Source organism: Mustela putorius, unplaced genomic scaffold, assembly GCF_011764305.1.
Source record: "Mustela putorius furo isolate JIRA1106 unplaced genomic scaffold, ASM1176430v1.1 tig00000698_pilon_pilon_pilon, whole genome shotgun sequence".
NCBI classification, from domain to species: domain Eukaryota; kingdom Metazoa; phylum Chordata; class Mammalia; order Carnivora; family Mustelidae; genus Mustela; species Mustela putorius.
Genome location: NW_025421449.1, coordinates 3,212,326 through 3,235,173, shown reverse-complemented (window position 1 = coordinate 3,235,173; position 22,848 = coordinate 3,212,326). Strand labels below are relative to the sequence as shown.

Genomic DNA, 22,848 nt, shown 5'->3' with positions numbered 1-22,848 from the left:
GGATCAGGGCCATGGCAGGGTAATCTGAGTATTCTTATTCTAGATCTGTCTAACCGTGTAGCTATTTAAGTCCCCTCATCTGGTCCCCATCCAGAAATGGGGGTGAACTGTTGAGATAATGGCTGCCCCCACCGTGAATAAGTCCAAAAGTGTAAAAATTAGGGCAAAAGTGTGTTTCCTTCCCACCACTGTCCCCCAGACATTTTTTTTTTTTCTTTTTTGAAGATTTTATTTATTTGAGAGGGAGAGAGAGAAAGCATGAGAGGAGAGAGGTCAGTGGGAGAAGCAGACTCCCTTCTGAGTAGAGAGCCCAATGTGGGACTGGAACCCAGGACTCCAGGATCATAACCTGAGATGAAGGCAGTTGCTTAACCAACTGGGCCACCCAGGCAGTCATAACTGCCCCCACCCCCCGACCTTTCTGAGACAGCCTGGTACCAGGTCCTATGGGAGCCTTCCAGAGCAACATATAATTGACAGTGTGTGGGATTTCCCTCTTCTCTTTTTTTTTTTTTAAATTACAGATGATGGCATATTACACTGGCTTGGTCTTTTTTCACATGTGGAACATCGTAGACCTCCAAAAAAAAGTGGGAGGATAATTGCAATGAGCACTGGTGTATGCAATACTGGGTTAAGAAATGGGACCTAAGAAGCCCCTCCTCCCGTTGTAAATAACCATCCCCTGGGCTTGCTGTTGATCATTCCCCTGCAGGCCTTTATTCTCTCAAACATGGAAGTGTGACCTTCAACAGTATGGGTGGTATTGTGTTGTTTTAAACATTATGCAAATATTGTGTGTATTCTTGGGTTAATTTTTTTCTTTTGGCTAATGAGGTTCATCGGTGTCAATAACATGTACCTCTTTCATTTTCATTGTAGTATAGTATTTCATTTATGACATTGTTGCTAGGCATTTAGATTATTTCTAGTTTTGTTTTTTTCTCAAACTGCGTCTGTAAATTTTTTTTTAAAGATTTTATTTATTTATTTGACATTACAAGTAGGCAGGAAGACAGGCAGAGAGAGAGAGGAGGAAGCAGGCTCCCTGCTGAGCAGAGAGTCTGATGAGGGGCCCGATTCCAGGACCCCGAGATCAGGACCTGAGCTGAAGGCAGAGGCTTTAACCCACTGAGCCACCCAGGCGCCCCGCTTCTATAAATGTTCTTGTGCACATGAACAGACATTTTTCTAGGGGATATACCTAAGAATGGGAATTGCTGAGCTGTAGAGAATACATATTCTGCTTTAACTAGGAATTGCCAAATTCCTGTCTTGAATGTTTTGGGGGTTTGTATTCCCATGATATGTAGGTATATAGTTAATCAGTAACCTTTGATGTTGTCAGACATTAAATACTTTGAGTAAATAGGTGTGCATTCTTCTTTCATTTATGCCTTAGAGGCCATTTCATGCTAGTATGGATAGACCTAGCTTTTAAGTTTTGGAATAATTTTTAGATTTACAGAAAAATTAAAAAGATAGTATGGTGAATTCCTGTATGCTTCACCCAGCTTCCTCTGCTGTTAACATGTTACATATCCACTGTCTGTTTGCCAAAATTAAGGAGTGGACTTCGGAACAGTGTTGTTAACTGTGCTGCAGACTTGATGAGGCCTTTACCAGTGTTCCCACTGATCTCACGTTTCTGTTCCAGGATCCAGCTCAGAGTACCACATTGTATTTAGTTGTCCAGTCTTCAACTCCTCCTACTTCCCAGCTCTTGAAAGAAGTTGCAGAGGATTTCATTGTATGCATTTATCAATTTAGTTAACCTCATTGAACCTTTCTTTTTCAGAAAAACCGAAATGAATCCTAAAGACACTTCTAAATTTTAAAAATGAATCCTGGCTATATTTGGACAGATAACTCCTTTTGAAAAGAAATTATTTACTTTAAGGGAAATTTTGTAAATTAGATTGAAGGGAGATACTGTAGAAAGTTCTTTTGGCCAGTCTTTGTGATGACACTACAGTAAAGAAAAAAAAGCTCCTTTTACCAGGGCGATGGAATGCTGTCCTCTAAGTGTAGGCATTGCTACCAGAGGGTCACATGGCCTCCTAGCTCACAAGGATTAAAACCCAAGGTTTGTCTTGTGGGGTTGCATGTTATCTGGCTTTTAGCTGCCTTTCAGGGCTGTTCTCCCTCTTCCTCCCATGTCCAACCTCTGGCGCCCTGTTGTTGCTCAGAGTCTTTGCATTCTGTGTTCCATCTGTCTGGAACATTTTCCTCCTGAGGTGATCCCTTTGGATTCTTCCCTCCACTCAGTTGTCTGCTCACTTGCTGCCTTACCAGAATTTCGCACTGTTCTTAAGTGGCCATGCCATCTGCCGTAGTCTTGTTCTTCCTTTGACTTTGCTTCATTTGTCTTTGTAGCACTCCCCACTACCTGGCATTTTGTGCTGTGTGTGTTTGTGGTGGTCTCCCTGCAGCATGTGTGACTGCTCGGCCCATAGTAGGCGCTCAGTGTTGCTGAATGGTGCTGTGAGGTGCTGCCAAGTGGCCTTCAGCCCAGCAAGGTTACTGTGCCTGAAACTTCAGGGTGGATAGTGCCAAGTCTTTATCACAAATAAAAAAAGCATTTTCTTTTATTTGCTGAAAGTCACATTAAGAGTTGATGTCTTCGGGGCGCCTGGGTGACTCAGTGGGTTAAAGCCTCTGTCTTCTGCTTGGGTCATGATCCCAGGGTCCTGGGATCGAGTCCCGCATCGGGCTCTCTGTTCGGCAGTGAGCCTGCTTCCCCCCTCTCTCTGCCTGCCTCTCTGCTTATTTGTGATCTCTGTCAAATGAATAAATAAAAAATCTTAAAAAAAAAAAAAAAAGAGTTGGTGTCTTGGGATTGACAAATCAGCGGCAACTTTGAGGCCAGGTGAAGTGTTGACCATTATAGTAATTTACATCCAGATGAGAGGGACCCGCACATCTGTTGGAGAGGGTTTATTGTACGCAGTAGAGACCTAGGAGCCTAACAGAACTTAAATACTCTGGTGGCTGTGATTTGTGGTAAATCTGAAAGGGGAACCAGCTATAATTTGAGAAGTTATTTTCCTTCTGTTGGGTTCCAGAAATTGGCTTTTTGTATGTAGTAGCTCTGTAGATTTTTAGTCTCTGCATTCCTATGTACTTATGAGTTGAGGGACCCCAGAGAGCTTTGGTTTATGTGGGCCCTAGCTATTGATACTTACTCTTACCAGTTAAACTCACAATTTAAAATATAATCTTTTAGAAATGGTAAACATGTTAACATACTATAATTTGAGTGAAAATAACTTTTCTTAAACACAGGCATATTGAGAAGAATGGCTTGTTTGACATTTTTGCGGCTTTTCTAACACCTGGGTAGATTCTCTGCTGTGTCAGTACCATGAGCCTCTGGAAAAACTCCACTGCATCCGTGGGAGTGAATGAGTGAAAAAGGCAGCTAACGCTTTGGTGTTACTATTATGAGAATTTTGGCCTCATCGACACCCTGAAGGAATCTCTGGGACCTTGAGGGTTCTTTGGACCACACTTTGAGAACCAGTGGTAATAGCTGCTTTGTAGGAGCGACAGGCAACATAATCACCACTTACTTGAGAGTTTGTGTACCTAGTACTGTTCTGAGTGCTTTTTGCTTCACATTGATGTAATCCTCACCCAGCTCTGAGGTGAGAGCAATGGAATCAGAATGCGGGCGCCTCCTAATATCCTGTTCTAGTCTTTGCCGTGGTCTGAAGTTTAGATTGTGGCATTTCACATAAAGGGCTGTATTCCTGTTAACTGACTAGGGTGAGTCAAAGCGACATATGTAGTTGACACATTTACATGTATCTGAAACTTTTAATGACCCTCTGGGACAGGCCCAGAGCACTGAACTTCCATATTAGTTACTAGTGGGGTTTGCATGAGATCCTTTTTTTTGCATATTATTGCCTTCTGCAAGTATGCTGAGACCACCGCCTGTTAGCAGGGATGGGGTAGAGCCCATGGCGGCTTCTGGCTGACTGCATGGACTCCTTGCAGCAGCTGGGCCAGGGCCAGGACCTGTCACCTGACTGCACTCTGGACAGTCTGGCCAGGGGCTCATTTCTTCATGGTCCAGTTGTGGCAGCAGTCTTCTCTAAGCTGAGTGAAGTTCATCTGTGATCGTCACCTGACACGCTGACACTCGGAAGAAGAGCTTTGCTGGTAGTTTATATTGGATTGAAGTGCTCTTGAATGAACTAGACAGGAGTTTCCCAAAATTAATTATGCCACATTGCATCACTCTTTTGCAAGCAATGAGGATTGCTTTCTTGTCCCTCATGTTTCAGTTCTGATTGCACAAGCTGATTTACCTGACCATTGTCTTATCTTCTCCATATAGATCTTTTTTTGTCTTTATTTATTTATTAAAGATTTTATTTATTTGTCAGAGCAAGAGAGCACGCAGGAGCAGGGAAGGCTGCAGGCAGAGAGAGTGGCAGAGAGAGGGAGAAGTCCTGATGTGGGACTCAATCCCAGGACCCTGGGATCATCACCTGATCCAAAGGCAGATGCTCAACCGACTGAGCCACCCAGGTGTCCGTCAGTTTTTTGTCCTGGTATGATCTTGCCTGTGAGAAAAATTGAGCAAGAGGAGGGGAAAATTGAGGGAGAGGAGAAACAGGGAAGAACCTGTGTCTTAGATAACAGAGCTAATAGCTTATTGGGGCCAGAGGTGATGGGATGTCAGCCAGGTGAGCTCACTACAGATTTCTTTTGTAATAAGAGGGATCTTTGGACTTTTTTTCCTTCAGATCAAGGCAGGCTGCCTTGGAGCAAACATGCTGTTTTGAATGGTGAAATGGGCAGTGTTTTTGTTCTGCTCTGCAGAATGCTTCCTAAAGCAGGGTCGAAGAGACAGGTGCTCTTTGCCGTAAAGGCCAGTGTTTGGATGGGGCAGTCAGTGTTGAGTGTGTTGTTTTATCTCCTTCGGGACCTGAGTGCATGAGTTCTGAGAAATGTCTGAGTGCAGGGAGTCTGAGGTCAATGCTGCCGCACCCAGGGTCAGCCTCTCTTGGTCTCCTAGCAGCCTGCCTGTTGCCATGGTGGTCTGTTACCCAGGTGGCAGGTCCGTTGCCCTGTGGAATGTCTGCCCTGATCCTTGGTGCTGCGAAGCTGCTTGTATTTTGTTATTGTCTTTTTGGTAACTAGACTCTGAAAAGTATTTAGCATATGTTATCTAAGATATTTACAAGGAAAAACAATAGCTAAAATAAGAAGACTGATTGTTTTAACAAGTGGAGCATAAGATACATCTTTTTGGAAAGGTTGCTCCCTTCATTCTGAGAGTTTTTGAAAACCTTCAGTGATTAAGTTGTGTATGTAGGCTTTTAAATATCCTCAGTGGAGGTAAGCCTTGTCGTCTGGGGACTCTTCTGGTGAATGAGGTAGATGATGAAGCTGGTAGTTAGTCAGTCTTAGGTCTGACTGCAGACAACAGAGATCTAGGATAGTAATGGCTTAAATATAATAGAACCGTCTCTATGTTTCCATAGGAAGTTCAGGAGCTGGACAGTACAGGACTAGTGTGGTTCTATTTCCAGAAGTGCTGAGAGACTGCTACCTTGAGGTCTGTCTAGCCCCATTCTTCATGAGTGCTAAAGATGCAGAGGTCACACTTGTCTTTCAGGGCCAGAATGTGGTTTCCTGACCAGACCCTGCTACAAGGGAGACTGGGAAATGTAGTTTTTTAAAAATCTTGGCAGTCATGTGTGTAGCTGAAAAAATCTGCAAATCTGCTCTTGTGAAAGGAGTGGAGAATGGATATGGGGAACAGCTTGTGGTCTCGTGACAAACCCAAGTTCCTCTGTTGGGTGTGCAACAAAGCCAGTCTCTTGGACAATCAGGTCTGCTGCAAGGGAAGGGTTTATTTGAGAGCCAGCCAAACAAGGAGACCAAGGGCAAGCCTCAGATCCTCCTCCCTGAAGGGGGAGAGAACAAGTCTTTAATCATAGGGGTTGAGATTACATATGTATATTGATGAAAAGGGAGGGGTGGGGAACCAGGACTGTTCATGGGGAAAGGTGGAGCATGTGCATGCACTGAGCCGGCGTATGTAACCTGTTCCGGGTTCATTTTGGGGTGGGGAGGTAACATTAAAATGAGGCAAAATTGGTGTCCTGACATCATCATCTTAAGGAGAGGGAGGGGCTGTGTGCATGCTCTGAGGGCTTGTATAAACTGGTTGGGGTCTTGGGGTCCTATCTCGGGTGAGGAATGCAGGGCCTTGCTTGTTCATAGGCTGGAATCTTATTAGTGACCTCAGCCCAGGCCTCTGCAGGGACAGCTAGTGTGTTTGTGAGTGGGGTCTGGAAGGAAACAACAGCTGATTAGGGAGAAACAGGTCTCTGAAAAACAAGCTTTAAGTCTCCTGATAGTGTCAGCCTCATTAACCTGATGGGATACGGTTTTAGTCTCTGCCGTATTGGGCAGTAATAATTGTTCCCCGAAACTGGTTGGTAAGGTTTAACTTTTTTCTGACTTTGAAGGTAACATGGGAAAAAATTGTACCACGGTGTAAAATTTGTACCACGATGTAAAAACCAGAACATGAATGCCTTCCATTGGGGGTTCTTCCCCTCACGTCCATCATTCACAGTTAGGTCCCACCATTAACAGCGTTGTGGGTACCAGGCAGTCTGTCCTGGCTTTCTTGTCTTTCTCATTGATTTGCACAGAATTCCTGAGAAAGGGACACTCTTTTTTTCCTATATTTTGCAGATAATTGTAGCATAAGTAATTGTCCCGGCCTTGGCTTTAGTAGCTAGCAGAGCAGAAGGGTTCAGGCAGGCCAGTCTGCCCCCAGCACTCAGGGCATCCATCATTTTGTAATATAGCCATCTTATCCTTCCAGAAAGGCAGAGGTTTTGAGGGTGCTTTTCTAAAAAAAGGTGGTCTCCAGGAAAAATGAGCTATGGCAACTATATCCCGATCGGAGGCAAAGAAGCTCATAGCCACAGCGTCATGAATTACTGAGAGCATTTCATCTGCGGTACCTCCAGTGCCTTACTGGGCACCTCTCATTCTTGCTCAGGCAAACCTCTTGTTTAGCATCTGTGTACACGGTGGCGACTCCTGGGCCTCCAACAGTGGAGCCTGTGTTTCCCTCTGTGTGACTAACCAGCAGCTTCTGCGGATGTGGGGTTTTAACTCTTTAGGTCTTTGTATTGCCAGTTAAGTATTTGATGAAGCGCAGAGTAAACAAACACAACAGCCTGGTTTCTGCTGTTTGTGGGAGTGCCTATTTTGGGCAAGGAAGTGAATCAGAGAAAGTTCTGCTATTGCTACTACAGGTGGTGGTGACGACGATGATGATGATAGCACTTGACTTCGGTAGCCCTGCCCTGTGTTTTACAAATACTGGTTACTTTTTATAAACTTCTAGGAGTACTAGTAATAGGCTCATTTTGCAGATGGGAAGACTGAAGTTGTAAGGTCTCCTGATTAGATTTGGTAAGCTATAGTCTGAGTCCTTGACTGTCTGATTTCAAAGCCAATGTGGTAGGGGAGTTGAGATGTGTGGCTAAATGAAAATGCTGGAGAGATGCTGGTAAAGGCGGGATGGCTGAGAGATGTAATATCCGGGCAGTTGAAATGGATAATGCTGTCATCTTGATTCTCCACAACATTCCAGTGATCCCAGTAGCGGCATCTTCATTTTACTCACAGATGAAGAACAAGCTCAGGACAGTGATTGGCTGAAGGTCATTTATTTGGGTGGGACTTGGAGGCTGATCCTGGTTGTTTGTTGTTGTTGTTGTTTGTTTGTTTCTCTTTTTTTCAGTATTCCACATTTGAAAAACATTTAAGTTAGACTGTAGGTCAGTTACCTTAGATGTCCCATTTTCTAAGCTCAAGGTTTAGGGTTTTTTGTTTGTTTTGCAAGAAGTCATCACACCTAAAACACAACGGAGCTCTATTGAGCTCTTCCTGCCTTCCAGGCCCACTGAGGATTTTTTTTTCTAGAGACTAGAGCTGCCACAAAACCCATTTCTGGTCTTACTTATGGCAGCCGTTCTCAGTAAGGCAAGATTGCATTACAGCCCATTTTTTATAAATGATGTACGTGTGGGTCCTTTAGAACATGTCTGTTTTTTTCTAGACCTGGGAGTAAAAAGAGAACATAGTGCACCCATCCATTTACTCAGGAAATGCAGTTGAAGTTCTTTGTTTTAGAAAACAGCACAAAGCCTGTGTTTCCTTAGTAAAAGGAAACTTGCCTGTAGGGTTTTAGTGTCTCTGAAGGGATAATTTCTGTAATCTCAGTTTACCAGTGTGTTGTCATTGAGGGCTCAAATGGCAGACCTTGAAACTGAGAGGGCTAGTGCCTGGTTCGCCCTGAGGAGTGTTTGTGTCTTAACATATTTAATTAGAACTCTCCAAGGGGTCAGGCACTTTTTTTCTAAGAACTTTCCTAGAGTTCACCATATTGCCTCAAAAGAAGGAAGTTGGTATTTGGGGGCAGAGTGTGGGAGAATGAGAGTAGAGATGAAAGCTTTGCTGAGAACATGTTTTGAGAAATAACTAATCAGAAAGTGGCTTAGGGTAATTTTTGTATGTTGGTTATGTATACGCACTGGAAATGTCGTTTGCCTCATTGTTACAGGAGTGAAGCTGTGTAGCTCCTAAAAGGATTTCTTTTACACAGAATTCCTTGTAGGTTGGGCTTTTTGTTTCTGTGTGGTTGCTTCTTCTGCTTTTGGAGAGGTCCTCATCTAAGGAGGCGGCTCATTCTCTCTATAACCCTGTGGATGACCCCTACCTCCAGCTGTGTGGTCTGTTTCCCTTAGCCTCTACCCATTGCTCTGAGGTCTGGGTCTGAAACCACACAGCAGATCCACTCCCATGTGATAGGTGGAAGGTGTCCTTTCTCTGTGAAGGTGGCTGTGTTTCTCAGAAGCATGGTCTCTCCCAGCTAAACACCTCCTGTCTTCTAGGGGACCTGGGAATGGTGTCACGTGCCCTCCGCTTCCCAACCTGTGCTTGTCACTGAGTCATGGGAAGCAGAGCACACAGGTATGTGCTTTCCTTCCTGTGACCTGAGCCCTGCTGCGTGTTCACATTGTTTTTTATTTTTATTTTTTTTAAAGATTTCACTTATTAATTTGACAGGAAGGAGGGGGAGAGGGAGAGTGTGTGCTGGTACAAAGCGGGGGGGAGGGGGGCGCATGGCAGGCAGTGGGAGAGGGAGAAGCAAAAGCAAGCTCTCTCCTGATCAGGGAGTCCAGCTCAGCCCAGATGCGGGGGCTGGATCCCAGATCCTGGGATTGTGACCTGAGCCAAAGACAGACGTTCAGCCAACTGAGCCACCCAGGCGCCCCTCATATTCACATTTACATTTAAACCTGTGAGTTTCATTTTTTAGCTCTCTGTTCTTTTGGAATCTATTAGTTCCTCTCTCAGTCCTGCTGCTACTGCTTCTTGCTTTGAATTTTTGGTATGAGCTTCCCATTCAGATTAGTGCCCCATCATCTGGATCGCCCCCACCTCCTTTTCAGTTCTTCTGCCACATCGTGCCTGGTTCTTTTTTTTTTTTCTTTTTTTTTTTTTTTAAAGATTTTATTTATTTATTTGACAGAGAGAGATCACAAGTAGGCAGAGAGGCAGGCAGAGAGAGAGGGAAACAGGCTCCCCGCTGAGCAGAGAACCCGATGTGAGACTCGATCCCAGGACCCTGAGATCATGACCTGAGCCGAAGGCAGTGGCTTAACCCACTGAGCCACCCAGGCGCCCCTCGTGCCTGGTTCTTAAAGACGCTGGCCTGAGCCATTGCCCACAGGGTGAGCTTTCACTTAGGGCTCGGATGCTAGTGGAGGTTCTTCTCATCAGGCCTGAGGTCTGTCTTTGCAGCCTGGCTCCTGTGAAGGCAAAGATTTCTCTCCTTTGGAGTGTTCGAGAATATCCTTTCTCCCCCAGCAGCCAGTTCAGATTTCACTGTGAAGAGGCCTCTGCTCGCTCCCCTGTGCGGCTAGTGACTTTGCTGCTCTAGGGTCCCTGTTTTTGGTTAACATACCACCATTTCTTTGGGCTTTGTCCCTCCCACTGTGGACTCGGAGAGCCCAAGTCTGTTCACTCTGTTCGGCTGCCCGAGCGCAACGTTCTTGGCCCAGTCAGTGGTGTTTGTAATCATGCCTTCATCAAGGTTGTTTTCCCACTTGGGTGGAGGAAAACCGTGTATGCTCTTAGAGCCTGCCTTCAGTCCCCACTGGGATCCCTGACAGCGGTAGTGCCCAAGTGCTCCCTGAAACGGTGTGAGGGTGTTACATGTAAATACATTTTCCGGGAGAAGGATTCTTGTGTCTCAGAGTGTTCTGACCCCACTGGTTGTGTGCCTCACAGGGCATTGGGTCCTGAAATCAGCGCCTGAACTCTCCCCAGGTAACCAGTGGCTTCACCCATGCTTCTGTTTTGGCTTCACATTACTTGTTCTGAGGACACACAGTTGTTGCTGTTAATAGATGTTGGGTCATTTTAGGACATCAGATTTGTTGTATACCACAGACTATTTTTATAATATGCACCTTTAGAAAAGTTAGTTGGCTTTAAGTTGAAGCAACATGGGAGTATCTTACTGAGAATTTAATTTCTAGGAGCTGGGAATTGTTTTAGGCTTGACTTTGCGGGCTTCATAGGTCTGCCAGATTGGCCACTGTGCAATACATACCTTTTACTCGGGGAGTTCTGAGGTGGGCTGTGGAGTAACAGTAACTGTTGGGATTGTTGAATGATTTGGGTTTTTGTTAGCTGGACCAGTCTCATAACCAGCTACCCAGGACTGTTTTTAGTGTGGACAGTTTGGCCAAAGCTGGTAACAAAGTCATTATTGCACAGGACGACTGTTTCAAGTTCTTTGAAGGAGTAAATTAGCTACAGAATACTCTTGCTTCTTGGGCCTATGATAGTGTATCCTGTTACTGAAACCTGATAGGTTTTGGCCCTTGTAGCCAATTTCTGACTGGGATGGTTGTAGAAAAATCCGGGATCAAAGTTCTAGTTCACTGCGTATTTGCGAGAATGGAGAATGGTGGTCAGTCAGTCGCCTTGTGTAGGGAAGGCTGCTCCCTGGCCCTGCCTTTTTCTCTGAATCTTGTCTGGCTCTGGTCTGCTGATGCTTAACCTCTTTCTGGCTTCCCTGTGTATCACTGCATTCTTTTGCCTAGAGACTCATTTTGTAGCTTCCTGTTATTTTTCCGGCTCTTTTCTCCCAATTGGAGGTAGAACCAGTTGGTATATCTTGGGTGCTTTTCAGGATTCCCTGGGGCCTGGTACCTGGGAGGAACATGGGAGGCGCTCCTGGAACCTGTTGGCTTTGTGTGCTCTGTGGTGACACCCCACACTTCCCAGAACCCTTACCCTTGTGACAGTTTCTGCCCCCTCTCCTTTTCCCCAGACCTACAGCTGACGGCTGGCCCCAGCCTAGCTTGGCTACATTTCAGGTACTAAGCTGCTGTGAACCATCTGGGGATTAGTATGTACTGTTGAATCTGCTGCATGTTTTCCCCTGGAAACCAGAGTCCAAGCCAGTGGCTGTTGGAGTGTGGCTAGTTCAGTTGCATTTGTGAACTGGTTATGGATGTGATTGTTGCTGCAAAGGGCCGTTGAAGGCAGAAACCTGGGTAGCAGCAGATTCATTTGCCAGTGTCTGAATGGATACAGATCATCTGGCTTGAGCTTTCAGCAAACCTGTGACTTGTTTGTGGAATATAGCTTTGGTTGAAAAGCTAGTAATGGCCACATTTCATTGCTTTCCCTTTCCTGGAGTGAGAGCACCTACCAACCTCCGTGCTTTGTATACTGTGTGTGTGTTATATATCTGTGGAATCACTGTGCCTTCTCGTTGGCTTAGAAATTGAAGCAAGGTGCCACGTGACTCCTGAGGTTCTTAGTCGAGCTCATGGGTGGCGGTGGGCTTTCTCCTCAGACTTGGGCCTCGTGTTTCCTATTCACAGTAGAAGGTGGTTCTGCCCTACTGAAGTGTCGTTGGGAGTTGGCATCCTGCGCCATTAGCCATCTTTGTGTAGCTTGCCCCGATGGAATCTGTTGTTTTCTAGCTGACTTGTTGGCTTAGGGGTGAGATTGCCAAAGCCAGGGTTTCTGTAGACCTATTTTAAGAAACATAGGTACTCTTGGGCGCCTGGGTGGCTCAGTGCGTTAAGCCTCTGCCTTCGGCTCAGGTCATGATCTCAGGGTCCTGGGATCGAGTCCCATATTGGACTCTGCTCAGCGAGGAGCCTGCTTCCCCCTCTCTCTCTGTCTGCCTCTCTGCCTGCTTGTGATCTCTCTCTGTCAAATAAATAAATAAAATCTTAAAAAAAAAAAAGAAACATAGGTACTCTTAAGGTAGTATATAAAGTAAGTGGACATGTAAAAGTGGAAAAAGAAAAGTTATTCATATACAATGTAATATTGGGATATTGGGAGTTTCAGCGAGCCACCCTGCCTTTTTCGTGCAACTTCTGTATAATTTCATATTCTTGAATTTTTTTCTACTTGATATATAATATATATATATATATTTAAAGATTTTATTTATTTATTTGTCAGAGAGCGAGAGCGAGCACAGGCAGACAGAGTCAGAGGGAGAAGCAGGCTCCCTGCGGAGCAAGGAGCCCGATGTGGGACTCGATCCCAGGACGCTGGGATCATGACCTGAGCCGAAGGCAGCTGCTTAACCAACTGAGCCACCCAGGCGTCCCGATATATATTTTTATACTAAACAGCTGCATAATCTTTTTAGTAAGAGTATTAGTCTTTTTCCCCTCTGTTTTTGGCCATTCAGGTTACATGTACTTTTATTTTCAGTATTATAAATTACACTTAATAAATATATTTATGCATATCACATTTTGCCTCTTGGATTGCTGTATTTCCTTAAAATCTGTTTCTAGAAATGGATTACTTTTTTTTTTTTTTTTTTAAAGTAGGTTCCACATCCAGTGTGGAGGTCAATGTAGGGCTTGAATTCATGACCCAAGATCAAGACCTGAGATCGAGGAGTCAGGACATTTAACTGACTAAATCTCCAAGGTGCCCCTAGAAGTGGATTACTTTTTTGAAGAGGGATTCCCCCCTCCCCACTTCCTGACATATATTAATATATTAAGAAGTTCTTACCAGTCACGCTTATTGGTCTTACAAATGCCTACTTTACTATAGTCTTGTCACTTTTTTCCCTTTGGCTATTTAACTTTCAAAATATGGTGCCTTCTTGCTGTAACCTGTGTATCTTTGGTTCTAAGGGACTTGGAACAGTTCTTGTGTTTTTCCCTCATCCTGTTTCTGCACATGTGATTTCTCCCCGAGTCCTTTGTTCACTCACAGCAGGTGCCAGACCATGTACCCGGTTTTGAGTGGACACCTCTTTGCTAGGTGATACCCGAGGGGAATCATGGAGAGTTTTTGTTGGTAGAATTGTTTATGAAGTTTGATTTATAAAAGGGTTCTTCTACTAGAATATTAAGAATCATTGTATAATAAGGATATGAATCTTGTTTTCCTTACAGATTAAAAAAATTCTATAGACGTTGAAATTTTCTAAAATAAATCTGTCAGAGTTTTCTCCCATGATTTCTTCTATTCATTTTTGAGGTTATAAAGATTACTGTTTAGAAATAGTTCAAGAGGAAAAAAGCACACCGGGCAAATTAGTCCCTCTTGGCCCTCTGACTTAGGAGGACTTAGACGGTCACCAAGCTTCTTGACTCAATGCCGCTGTGTGGTTTGTGCGCCACAGGGGCTAAGCTGTGTGTCCTTCACCCTGGGTAGCTGTATGAGGGGGGCCACCTTCTCATGCTGGTTTTTCTTTCAGCTGTAGCCAGCCCTGTCCTGGGCCTGAAGGAATGCACCAGAGGCTCGGCGGTATGGTGCCAGAATGTGAAGACGGCAGCTGATTGCGGGGCCCTGAAGCACTGCCTGCAGACCGTCTGGAACAAGCCGACGGTGGTGAGTGCCATGGGACTGTACCCGATCTTCTTACGTGGTCTGGAGCTGTTGGCCATTTCCAAAGCTTCCAGAGCATGCTCTCGTCTCACTTCATTTGCTCCTCTCGGTGACCCTGCTGAGGAGGCACTCCCTGTTGCGGGGTGCATCAGTTTCAGCACAGTGGAAACGGAGTCTCAGAGAGGTTAAGGTTCTCTTCCCCCGAGGTCGCTGAGTCTCCTGGTGGCAGAGAGAGGATGAGGTCTGCCCATGTGTGCACCCCATGCTGCCTTCCGGGTGTCTGTGCCCATCCCACCTGTATCATTCCAGTTTTAATATATGTGCTGCCAAAGCAAGCTTGATGCTATTGATTTTTCATCCAAGTGGTGCTAAATATAGCATATTAATAGGGGGCTCTTAACGCTCATGGAGAATAATACTCAGAGATGACAAAGCCCAGGGGCATTCTTCCCATCACCAGAACCCCTCTCGGGAGTAACCCGAGCTGTGCTGGCTGCACCAGCTGACTGCAGAATGCAGACCTGGCTCGCTCTGGGCTGTGCCGCCTCTGACTACGTGGAGCTCCAGGTCTAAAACTTGACACTAGTGGCTACTAGAGCTGCTTCATTATGAGAAGAACAATTGAAAACCCTGTTCTTTTAGAAATACTTTCTGAATTTGCTGTCACTACTGTCTGTGGCCAAAATTACTTTCTGATTTGGTTTCTGATACGCTTCTCGTCTCGTTTTTAATACGACTTCCTCTTTTCAAATTCAGCATGTGACAGGGGAGGACTTAGCTCTTTCTTGCTCTCTGTCTCTGTCTCTGTCTCTGTCTCTCTCTCTCTTTTTTTTTTTTTTTTTTTTAAAGATTTTATGTATGTATTAGAGAACAAGAGAGCACAAGCAGGGGAGAAGCAGGCTCCTTGCTGAGGAGGGAGCCTGATGTGGGACTTGATCCCAGGACTCTGGGATCATGACCTGAGTGGAAGGCAGATGCCCAACCAACTGAGCCACCCAGGCGCTCAGCTCTTTTTTTTTGATACGGCAGTCTCAGGGGTACCTGAATCTGGTATTAGCCTAACAAGGCCCGAGGTTCAGATAGATTTCTTTGCTAAGTTACAGTGTTCCTTCTTCTCACCCAGACGTGTTAGTTCCTTCTTCGTGGCTTGAAAATCAGTTGCCCTTAGGAAGGAAGCTTCCCATGAGCCTCAAGAAGCAACTAGAATCTCCATGTCCTGGGCCACATGGGGCCATGGGTGCCCAGGCTTCTCAGGGGATGGGTGTGATGTTTCTAAGCTCTGGGGTGGTGACATACGGCTTTCATGTGAACATAGCAGCCCCTGGGAGCTGGAAGGGGACAGAGTGCAGGAGTTAGTGCTAGTGTCTGGCTGGGCTTCTCTGCCCCACTGCCTTTTACTGTCTTATAGTGATTCTGGCCCCAGGTGACTGGTTTTCTCTAATTTCTACTGCTCTGATTGTCACCTTTTCAGCCTCAGTTTCTTCCTGGAGCTGTTAAGAGCATTAGTATGACATTTGGCCTGTGCCCCTTGTGCTGAGGCATAGAAAAGGGTACAAGAAAGGGGTGTCTATCCCTAGAAGCACAGAGTGTTCTGGTCAGTACCTCCAATCCTTCCTGTCTGGCATCTGTGTGCTTCTTATCTAGGTTGGGGAGCCAGGATGTGCCTGTGTGTCCGACATCCCTGGTTAGATAGGATAGCACAGAGGCTGGGGGCTTTTCAGCTCTGTACGGTGTGCGTTACATCCTGCAAATACAGCTCGCTGTCTCCCTCATGTTCTTCCTCTTAGAAATCCCTTCCCTGCGACATATGCAAAGATGTCATCACTGCAGCTGGCGACATGCTGAAAGACAATGCCACTGAGGTGAGCTTCCAGCGGGATGTGTGACCACGTGTGCATGGTGGCCACATGGCCATGTGTGTCTGTTCCTTACAAAAGCTTTCTGGGGCTTTGGGATCTAATGGGCGATGGTCTAGGCCAGGTAGGAAGTAAGTCAGATCTTGTGAGCCACATACGTCTTCTGTCACATAGTTTTTTTCTTTTCCCCCCACATCCTTTAGAATGTAAAAGCCATTCTGAGCCACAGGCTGAACAGAAACAAGCTGTGGGACCTAGCTTGCTGTTCCCTGGCCTCGGTGTTTAAATGCCCAGGGTTGATGGGGATTTTCATATTGCAGGTGGCTACCTTTAGGTCCGTTTTGGCTGTCTCTGCTCAGAGTTCCCTGTGCCTGTGAGACGCAGGTCAGAGCGGCTCATTTCGAGGAATGCCTGCTTTTTGCCTGTGTGTCTGATGCAGCCACGGCCAGCCACTGGGCCTCTCCCAGGGCTCTTCCCTGAGGCCACTGTTTGCTGGGAGGTGTGGAGGTCCCTTGCTCTCAGTCCTTTGCAGAGCAGAAGTCCATCCTGATCCAACTGTTGCCTGTATCCTCTTAGCAAGAGATCCTCGTGTACTTGGAGAAGACCTGTGACTGGCTGCCTAATCCGAACTTGTCTGCCTCGTGCAGGGAGATGGTTGACTCCTACCTCCCAGTCATCCTGGACATGATTAAAGGACAAATGGTATGTGGTGGTGGAAAGACTCTTTCTTTAGGGAACTTTGGGTGCTGTGGGAGGTGCCAGACCAGAACAGAATGATGAAAGTGCAAAGTCTTTCCATGGATTTGGATTTTCTCAACAGCTTGTCACTGCAGTTCTGACATCTGCAGATGGCTTTGGCCCTCAGAACACTGTGTGTGTAACCTTCGGTTGAGGGGGAGTAGAGGAAATGGAAACTTGATGAAGGAATTGTAAACTGCTACAACATTTATACGTGCCTGTTTGTTAGCTCATGCCATAGCTTTAGTTCTCCCTTTGAGCATGCAGTTCATTCCATTTCTGGGGTTTTATCTTGAGTGGACTCAGCGACGGGGTTCTGCTTGCATTTAGATAAGCATCTACCATGTGTAAACCACGTGCCACAGACGAGCTGGGTTTGTGGAATTAGGAAAGACCGTAAGAGAGAGGAGATGCTCAGAAGACCGGGCCAGCAGGGAAGGAGTATTCCGAGGCTGGACCAAGGTTTTAATGAGAATGGCATGGGTCACACCGTGCAAGACCTTTCTGGCAGTGTTCCAGGATTGCAGATGCAGTAGGAAGTCCTCGGAGGGCTCAAGGGAGAAGTGACATCAGAGGTGCCTTCTTTGAAGGGTTTGGTCTAGGTCCTACCAGTTGGGAGGTGGAAGAGGGGAGGCTGGCAGGACAGTCTCTGTGAGATGTGATGGGGCAGTGAAGGGGGACAGATGTGTGTTCTGTTTCAGGGGAGAAATGGGCAGGGCCTGCTGAGAGAGGGGAGGGATGGAGGGAAGAGTCAGGAATGTCTGCCAGGTCTTTGGCTTGAGCTGCTGGGAGCTGAGTGGGGAAGCCATTTGCTAAAAGTGGAGGTGGAATGGGGAGCAGGTCAGGTGGTTTTGTGAGCAGGGCATAGTGTGTGTGAGTCGGGCCAGGAGGTGAGGGCAGAGACTCATTCAGGGGTGCTGGGCAGTGGTTTTGTTTTCCTTTGGGGGAGAGGATTTCCAGCTGGACTTCTTCCCCACTAGAGCCATCCTGGGGAGGTGTGCTCCGCTCTCAATCTCTGCGAGTCTCTTCAGAAGCATCTGGCAGAATTGAATCACCAGAAACAGCTCGAGTCCAATAAGATCCCGGAACTGGATGTGGCTGAGGTGGTGGCTCCCTTCATGGCCAACATCCCCCTCCTCCTCTACCCTCAGGATGGCCCCCACAGCGAGCCCCAGCAGAAGGTAAGGCTGTAGGCCCAACTGCTGAGGGCCCCGTTTCTGGATTAGAGATGACCCATGAGAGGGGCTCTGTGTGTGTGTGTGTGTTTCTCAGACTGAGGGCTTATTCCTTCATTTGACCTGCAGTCTCCTGAAGTTCTGAAGAACTTAGGATATTTTAAGTGTACAAAGACTTCTCTCCATTGCAATTCAGTTTATTGAAGTCAGTGCCTAATTGATTTTAAGCCTGTTGATAATTTTAGAGCCTATAAAAACAGAGCTGGGACACCTGTTTGGCTTACTTGGTGGAGCGTGTAACTCTGGAGCTCAGGGTTATGGGTTCAAGTGCTACACTGGGTATAGCCATTATTTAAAAAAAAAAAAAATAAACAAACTTTAAAAACACAGAACCATTCAGTAATTCACTCCCTAGTGCTGTGGTCATGAACACATAAGGAAATTTTCTTGGGAATTTGGATCCTCTTAGTGATCCTAGGAGTGTGCTGTGTTTACGACTGACAGCCCTGCCCCCTGCCGCCCCTTCTCTGTAGGCTGGTGGGGACGTCTGCCAGGACTGCATCCAGATGGTGACGGACATCCAGACTGCTGTAAGGACCAACTCCACCTTTGTTGAAGCTTTGGTGGACCATGCCAAAGCACAGTGTGATCTCCTGGGGCCCGGCATGGCTGACATGGTAAATCTTGTCTCCTTATGCATGGTGGGGGTGCTCTGGGCCAGGGAGCTGGGCTCTGGACATAGAAGGGGGGACCCAAGAAAACTTCAGTTCCTGAGGTACCATTTTAAGTTCTCACCCCAGAACTTTGAGGAAGAGATGGTTCAAACAGTGCACGCTTTCTTTTCCCTAGAAAGCATCTGGAATACTTGTTGTTTACTTAAATGCTTTGTTGGCTGGTTGAATTTGTATGTGTAACCAAACACTTGGGATAAAAGAGTGGAAGGAGACCACTTTTGTGAGGATTTGTTTTGTGAGGATTTTCCTCCCAGGGCACTGTATGTATAAGAAATAACACTAGAATCCTTTATAATCTTGTTTTTAAAAGCCTGGCTGTTGTGTATAATTCTGACTGTGCTCTCCCCTCAGCCGGGGGTTTGTCCATGGAAAGGTGTGCGGGGGCTCACAAGAGGTTCACCCGGGATGCCTTCCTTACCTTGGTGAATGTTCATCCTACAGACTTAGTCTCTTAGAGGATTTCACTTCTTGGACCTTACACACATTAACCACACTTGTGTGAAGTTGATGTGTAAAACCCAAGTGCTAGTTTTATACCTGGCAATGGAAAATCCTCGGCTAGACTAGATGTAGGGAAGTTGGTTGTACCAAGTTCATGGGTCTGGGACCTAGAGCAGCCTTCCTGAGTAGGAATGGCTGGTTCTGGGAGCTCTGGGTTCTTCGCGGAGGACTTCGTGGGGGAGGCTTTTGGCCTTCTTGAAGTATCTTTGTATATCGCTGTGTTAACGTGCTTCCCCAGCTCAGCCCTTTTCTGAGGGCTGTTATTACCCTTGGCCTTCTTACTGTGGGGGCACCAGTGTGGCCAGAACTCTTCTGTGAGGGTGTACAGGAATGAATTATCTAGATGTGGATGAAAGGAAGTTTGCTGAAAATCATAACTTGATTCCTCCTGGATTTTAGCTTTATAATCTTGGCCAGGAATGCATGAGCAGGTTTGAAAAGTCACCGTGAGTTCACAGCAGCATGTCTGATATCCACGTTCAGAACTGCTCCTGAGAAGTTCCTCTGTGAACTTGGGGCGAGTTCGGGCTGTAAAAGGAGATTGGAGGACCTCCTCTCTAAGAGCCTTTGGGACACATTTTCAAAACACCCTTTGCACACCTTTTCCTATTGGTTTAGGATAAACAAATTGCCATCTTTATCTCAAGATGTTTGTAAGACTGTACTCTGGGAAACTTGATATCACTCGCTGCCATTGTTGGAAACGCTGTGTTTTGTGGTGTGTGATTGCAACGATTAGTGTCACTAACAACCGATTCTCTCTCCCCAGTGCAAGAACTATATCAACCAGTATTCGGACATTGCCGTCCAGATGATGATGCACATGGTAGGTGGCGGGACATTCCCTGTTAGCACTCTTTGCCTCAAACTTTGTGATTCCCAGGTTTTTGAACATTACATGGTTTAGTTCTCCTTTTCTCCCCTCAGATAATGATTTGGGTTAAAATGAACCTTGTTCAACCAGCAGACTCTCTACCCACAGTTCAGTGCCCCCGTTACCTTCCCCGGCCAGAGGACAGGCTAAGGCAGTCCCCCCTACCCCCCTAGGACTGCCCTGGTAGCTTCTGGGTGGTTAGTTGGCCTGTGCATATTGAGCTTGTCATTGGGTTCCTAGTGTCTGGCTTTTACCCTGGGACCTGTGGGAATCGTCTGCTCTGGAGCTAGGCCAGGCCTGAGAATTGCTACGTTGCGGCTGGGGTTGGGGGCATGGGGAGACCTGTCTGCATGTGCTTCTGACGCATCCAGGCAGTCAGGGCAGCGCTGTGTCCTTAGAGGTAGAAGATACTGATCGTGGCAGTGGGGCTAGCTAGCTTTGTGCAGAAAACTGGTTCAGAGCAGGGTGGTCTGAACGGATTCTTAAATTGGGAACGTGCCCTGGCTTCCCAAGATCGAAGCTGTGGGGGCCAAGGGGGGTGGTGGGTTGCACGTTTTGTGTCTCCATCCTGCCGACTTTCTGACTATGCTGAGTTTGTTCTTCTGCCGGGGTCAGCAGACTGTGTGGCCCACCGCCTGGTTGTGTAAAGTTTCACTGGAGCACAGAGATCCTCCTCCCATTCCGGGCTGCGACTGCAGAGTTGGAGAGCTGAGAGCTGCCAGCTGGCACAGGGGGAAGACTGACCCTGTGGCCTAGCTGTAACTGCTCAGGGGCTCCGGCCAGGCGAGAGAGGGTGTCTTTGGGATTATTACACCCTGCCTTGTTCTAAAAATGCTTCAGAGGCAGCTTACAGAGACACAGGGCTAGAGTAGGAGATAAATAAACCTTTGATTTTGATTTTGTTAAGTGCTTCGTCATTGATAACTGAAAATTTTCTCATTATAAAAGATAGACTACACAGATGTTTTTTGGAAATACAGATAATACTTCCCAAATCACAGATCATTTGCAGTTTAAAAAAAAAAAAAGGCAGTGAGGTAGCATGCTTATATATTACTTCAAACCTAGTAGTTTGCATAGTTTTGCTTCTGAATGCATTCTTGTAAATGATTTTGAAGTGGCTGCATAGGCTCCCGTTTAGATGGAAGATCATTTCTGTGACCCATCTGCTTTGGGTGTTGAGGTGGCTTTGGGGTTTGTCTTGGGGATCTAAAGCATGAGGCTGCCCCTTACAGTCAGAGAGATAGATTTGCAGATCCCTGTTTCTCCCTTAGCACAGATAACCAGAGCTAGAATTGCTGAATCAAAGGGTAAGTGATATTTTGTTAAATGGGCTTTCCAGCCTGCCATCTGGCTCCCTGGGGTAGTCGCCCTGAGGCCCGGGCATCAGGGGAAGTGGTGTATTTTATATTCCAGCCCACACCCCTGACTTGGGCAGGCCTGTATCATGTTCCCCTTTGCTGCTCCTCACCTTGTAGGCATGTGGGGCTTCGGTTTGTGAGGATAGAGAGCTCCTCATCACCTGGCATTTTCTGGGACCTGCTGTCCGGTGTTTTTGAGTATGATTTGGTGTGTCAGGGGCATGGGGACAATGCACACACCAGCTGGACAGTGTGGTCTGTCCCTTGAGGGCCAGAAGAGCTTTTAGGACCCCCCAAGATAGTAGGAACAAGGTAGGTTGCTGATTTGTGACTGCAAGATTTCCCCTGAATTTCTGGTGATGTACTTACTCCTTCATTAACTGATTGTTATTTTAATTTTTTCTTAACTGTTGTGTCCTTTCCTTTCTCTTATTTTCATCTCCGATTTCCTGTTTTTTTGTTCAACAGCAGGATCAGGTATGTCATGGGGAATTTGCTTGTAGTGGTGGTCTGCTGCTTGTTGTAGTTGTTCGCCTTTTTTTTTTTAACGGCATGATCTGTGTTAGTAGGCTGGTAGGGGAGCTTCTGCATCTCTCCCCTGTGATGTAGCATTTGAGGTACTGGGGGTCTCCTCTTCCCTTCAGGGGGTGAGAAAGGGAAGCCGGCAGGGCCTTGGACTCTGGCAAAAAGCCAGCGCTTAGCTGGCCACGTGCATGCCACCTGTGTGATGATGGGGAACAATGGGTGACCCCGGAGATGCCTCGGCCTCCTTAACTGTAGGCCTGATTTCCAGTAGGACACCTTGTTTCTGTCATGACTCAAGGGACCATTGCATGTCTTCAGTCCTGTTTTCCATAACCCCAGAACTGCTTCTGCTGCATGAGCAAATCATTTACAAATAGCGAGCAGACTGTTCCTGTCTGTTGGATCCAGAGAGTTGGAAACAATCTCTTGATTTGTGCTTCTGCCCCTCTGGGTGATGGGATCCTGCAGCTCCTGGAGCCACACAGATGGCTTGAGAGCCAGGCCAGTGGTGGCATAATATTGGGACTACGCCCCCAGACTGTACTTACTGAGCCAGGACCCTCTCTTGAGCACTGACATATCTGTGCGAGTAAAGATTTTTCAAAGGTATTTTGAAATCTAATAGGAGAGGACTTGGGCTGAAATACCTGTGTTTTCACCTGGGCTGCCCCACCCAGTGGAAGAGAGTTCATCTGAGACAAAGCAGCCATACAGCTCCTGGGTCTTTGTCTTTTTTTCTAAAAAACTTGCTGTGTCTTTGGCCCCATTCTGGTTTTCTCCCCATTCTTGAAGTTTGCCAGAGACAGGATATTTAGGATACTTTCCAATTTCTTCAATCTTACTTAATCTAGAGACTTCTCAGGATTAAAACAAGGTCAGCCATAGCCATGGTCTAGCTCTCTTGCATTAACAGGTCTTGTGTTAGCAGTCCTGACCTGCTGCTTTCTGGTTTGGTGGTGGTGGGAGGCAGTTGCTTTCAGGCCCAGAGCTGGGCGCTGGTTGTATTTGGGCTCACAAAGTGCTTTGTATAAAGCATACATGATTTTCTCACTCTTGGCCAGCGTCGTGGTGAAACGGCAAGATGTCTTTAAGTTACTAGTTCTGCCTACTTCCCTGTGGTTTGGTGTCTGGACGGGAAAGGGG

General features: G+C 46.5%; 1 protein-coding gene across 3 annotated transcripts in view; it reads left to right on the top strand.

Annotated features, from left to right (window-relative positions):
- The window catches only part of LOC101684668 (prosaposin), a 33,658-nt gene that overhangs the window by 4,879 nt on the left and 5,931 nt on the right, over nt 1–22,848 (top strand). The window contains exons 2-8 of one of the 3 annotated variants that reach the window (XM_004769497.3): nt 13,811–13,944; nt 15,729–15,803; nt 16,374–16,499; nt 17,516–17,716; nt 18,244–18,387; nt 19,715–19,771; nt 21,652–21,657. In XM_004769497.3, coding sequence (XP_004769554.1) covers nt 13,811–13,944; nt 15,729–15,803; nt 16,374–16,499; nt 17,516–17,716; nt 18,244–18,387; nt 19,715–19,771; nt 21,652–21,657 — 743 coding nt within the window. Of the gene's footprint in view, nt 1–13,810; nt 13,945–15,728; nt 15,804–16,373; nt 16,500–17,515; nt 17,717–18,243; nt 18,388–19,714; nt 19,772–21,648; nt 21,658–22,848 lie in introns of all 3 variants that reach the window. The other 2 variants (XM_004769496.3, XM_004769498.3) reach the window with 2 other exon arrangements.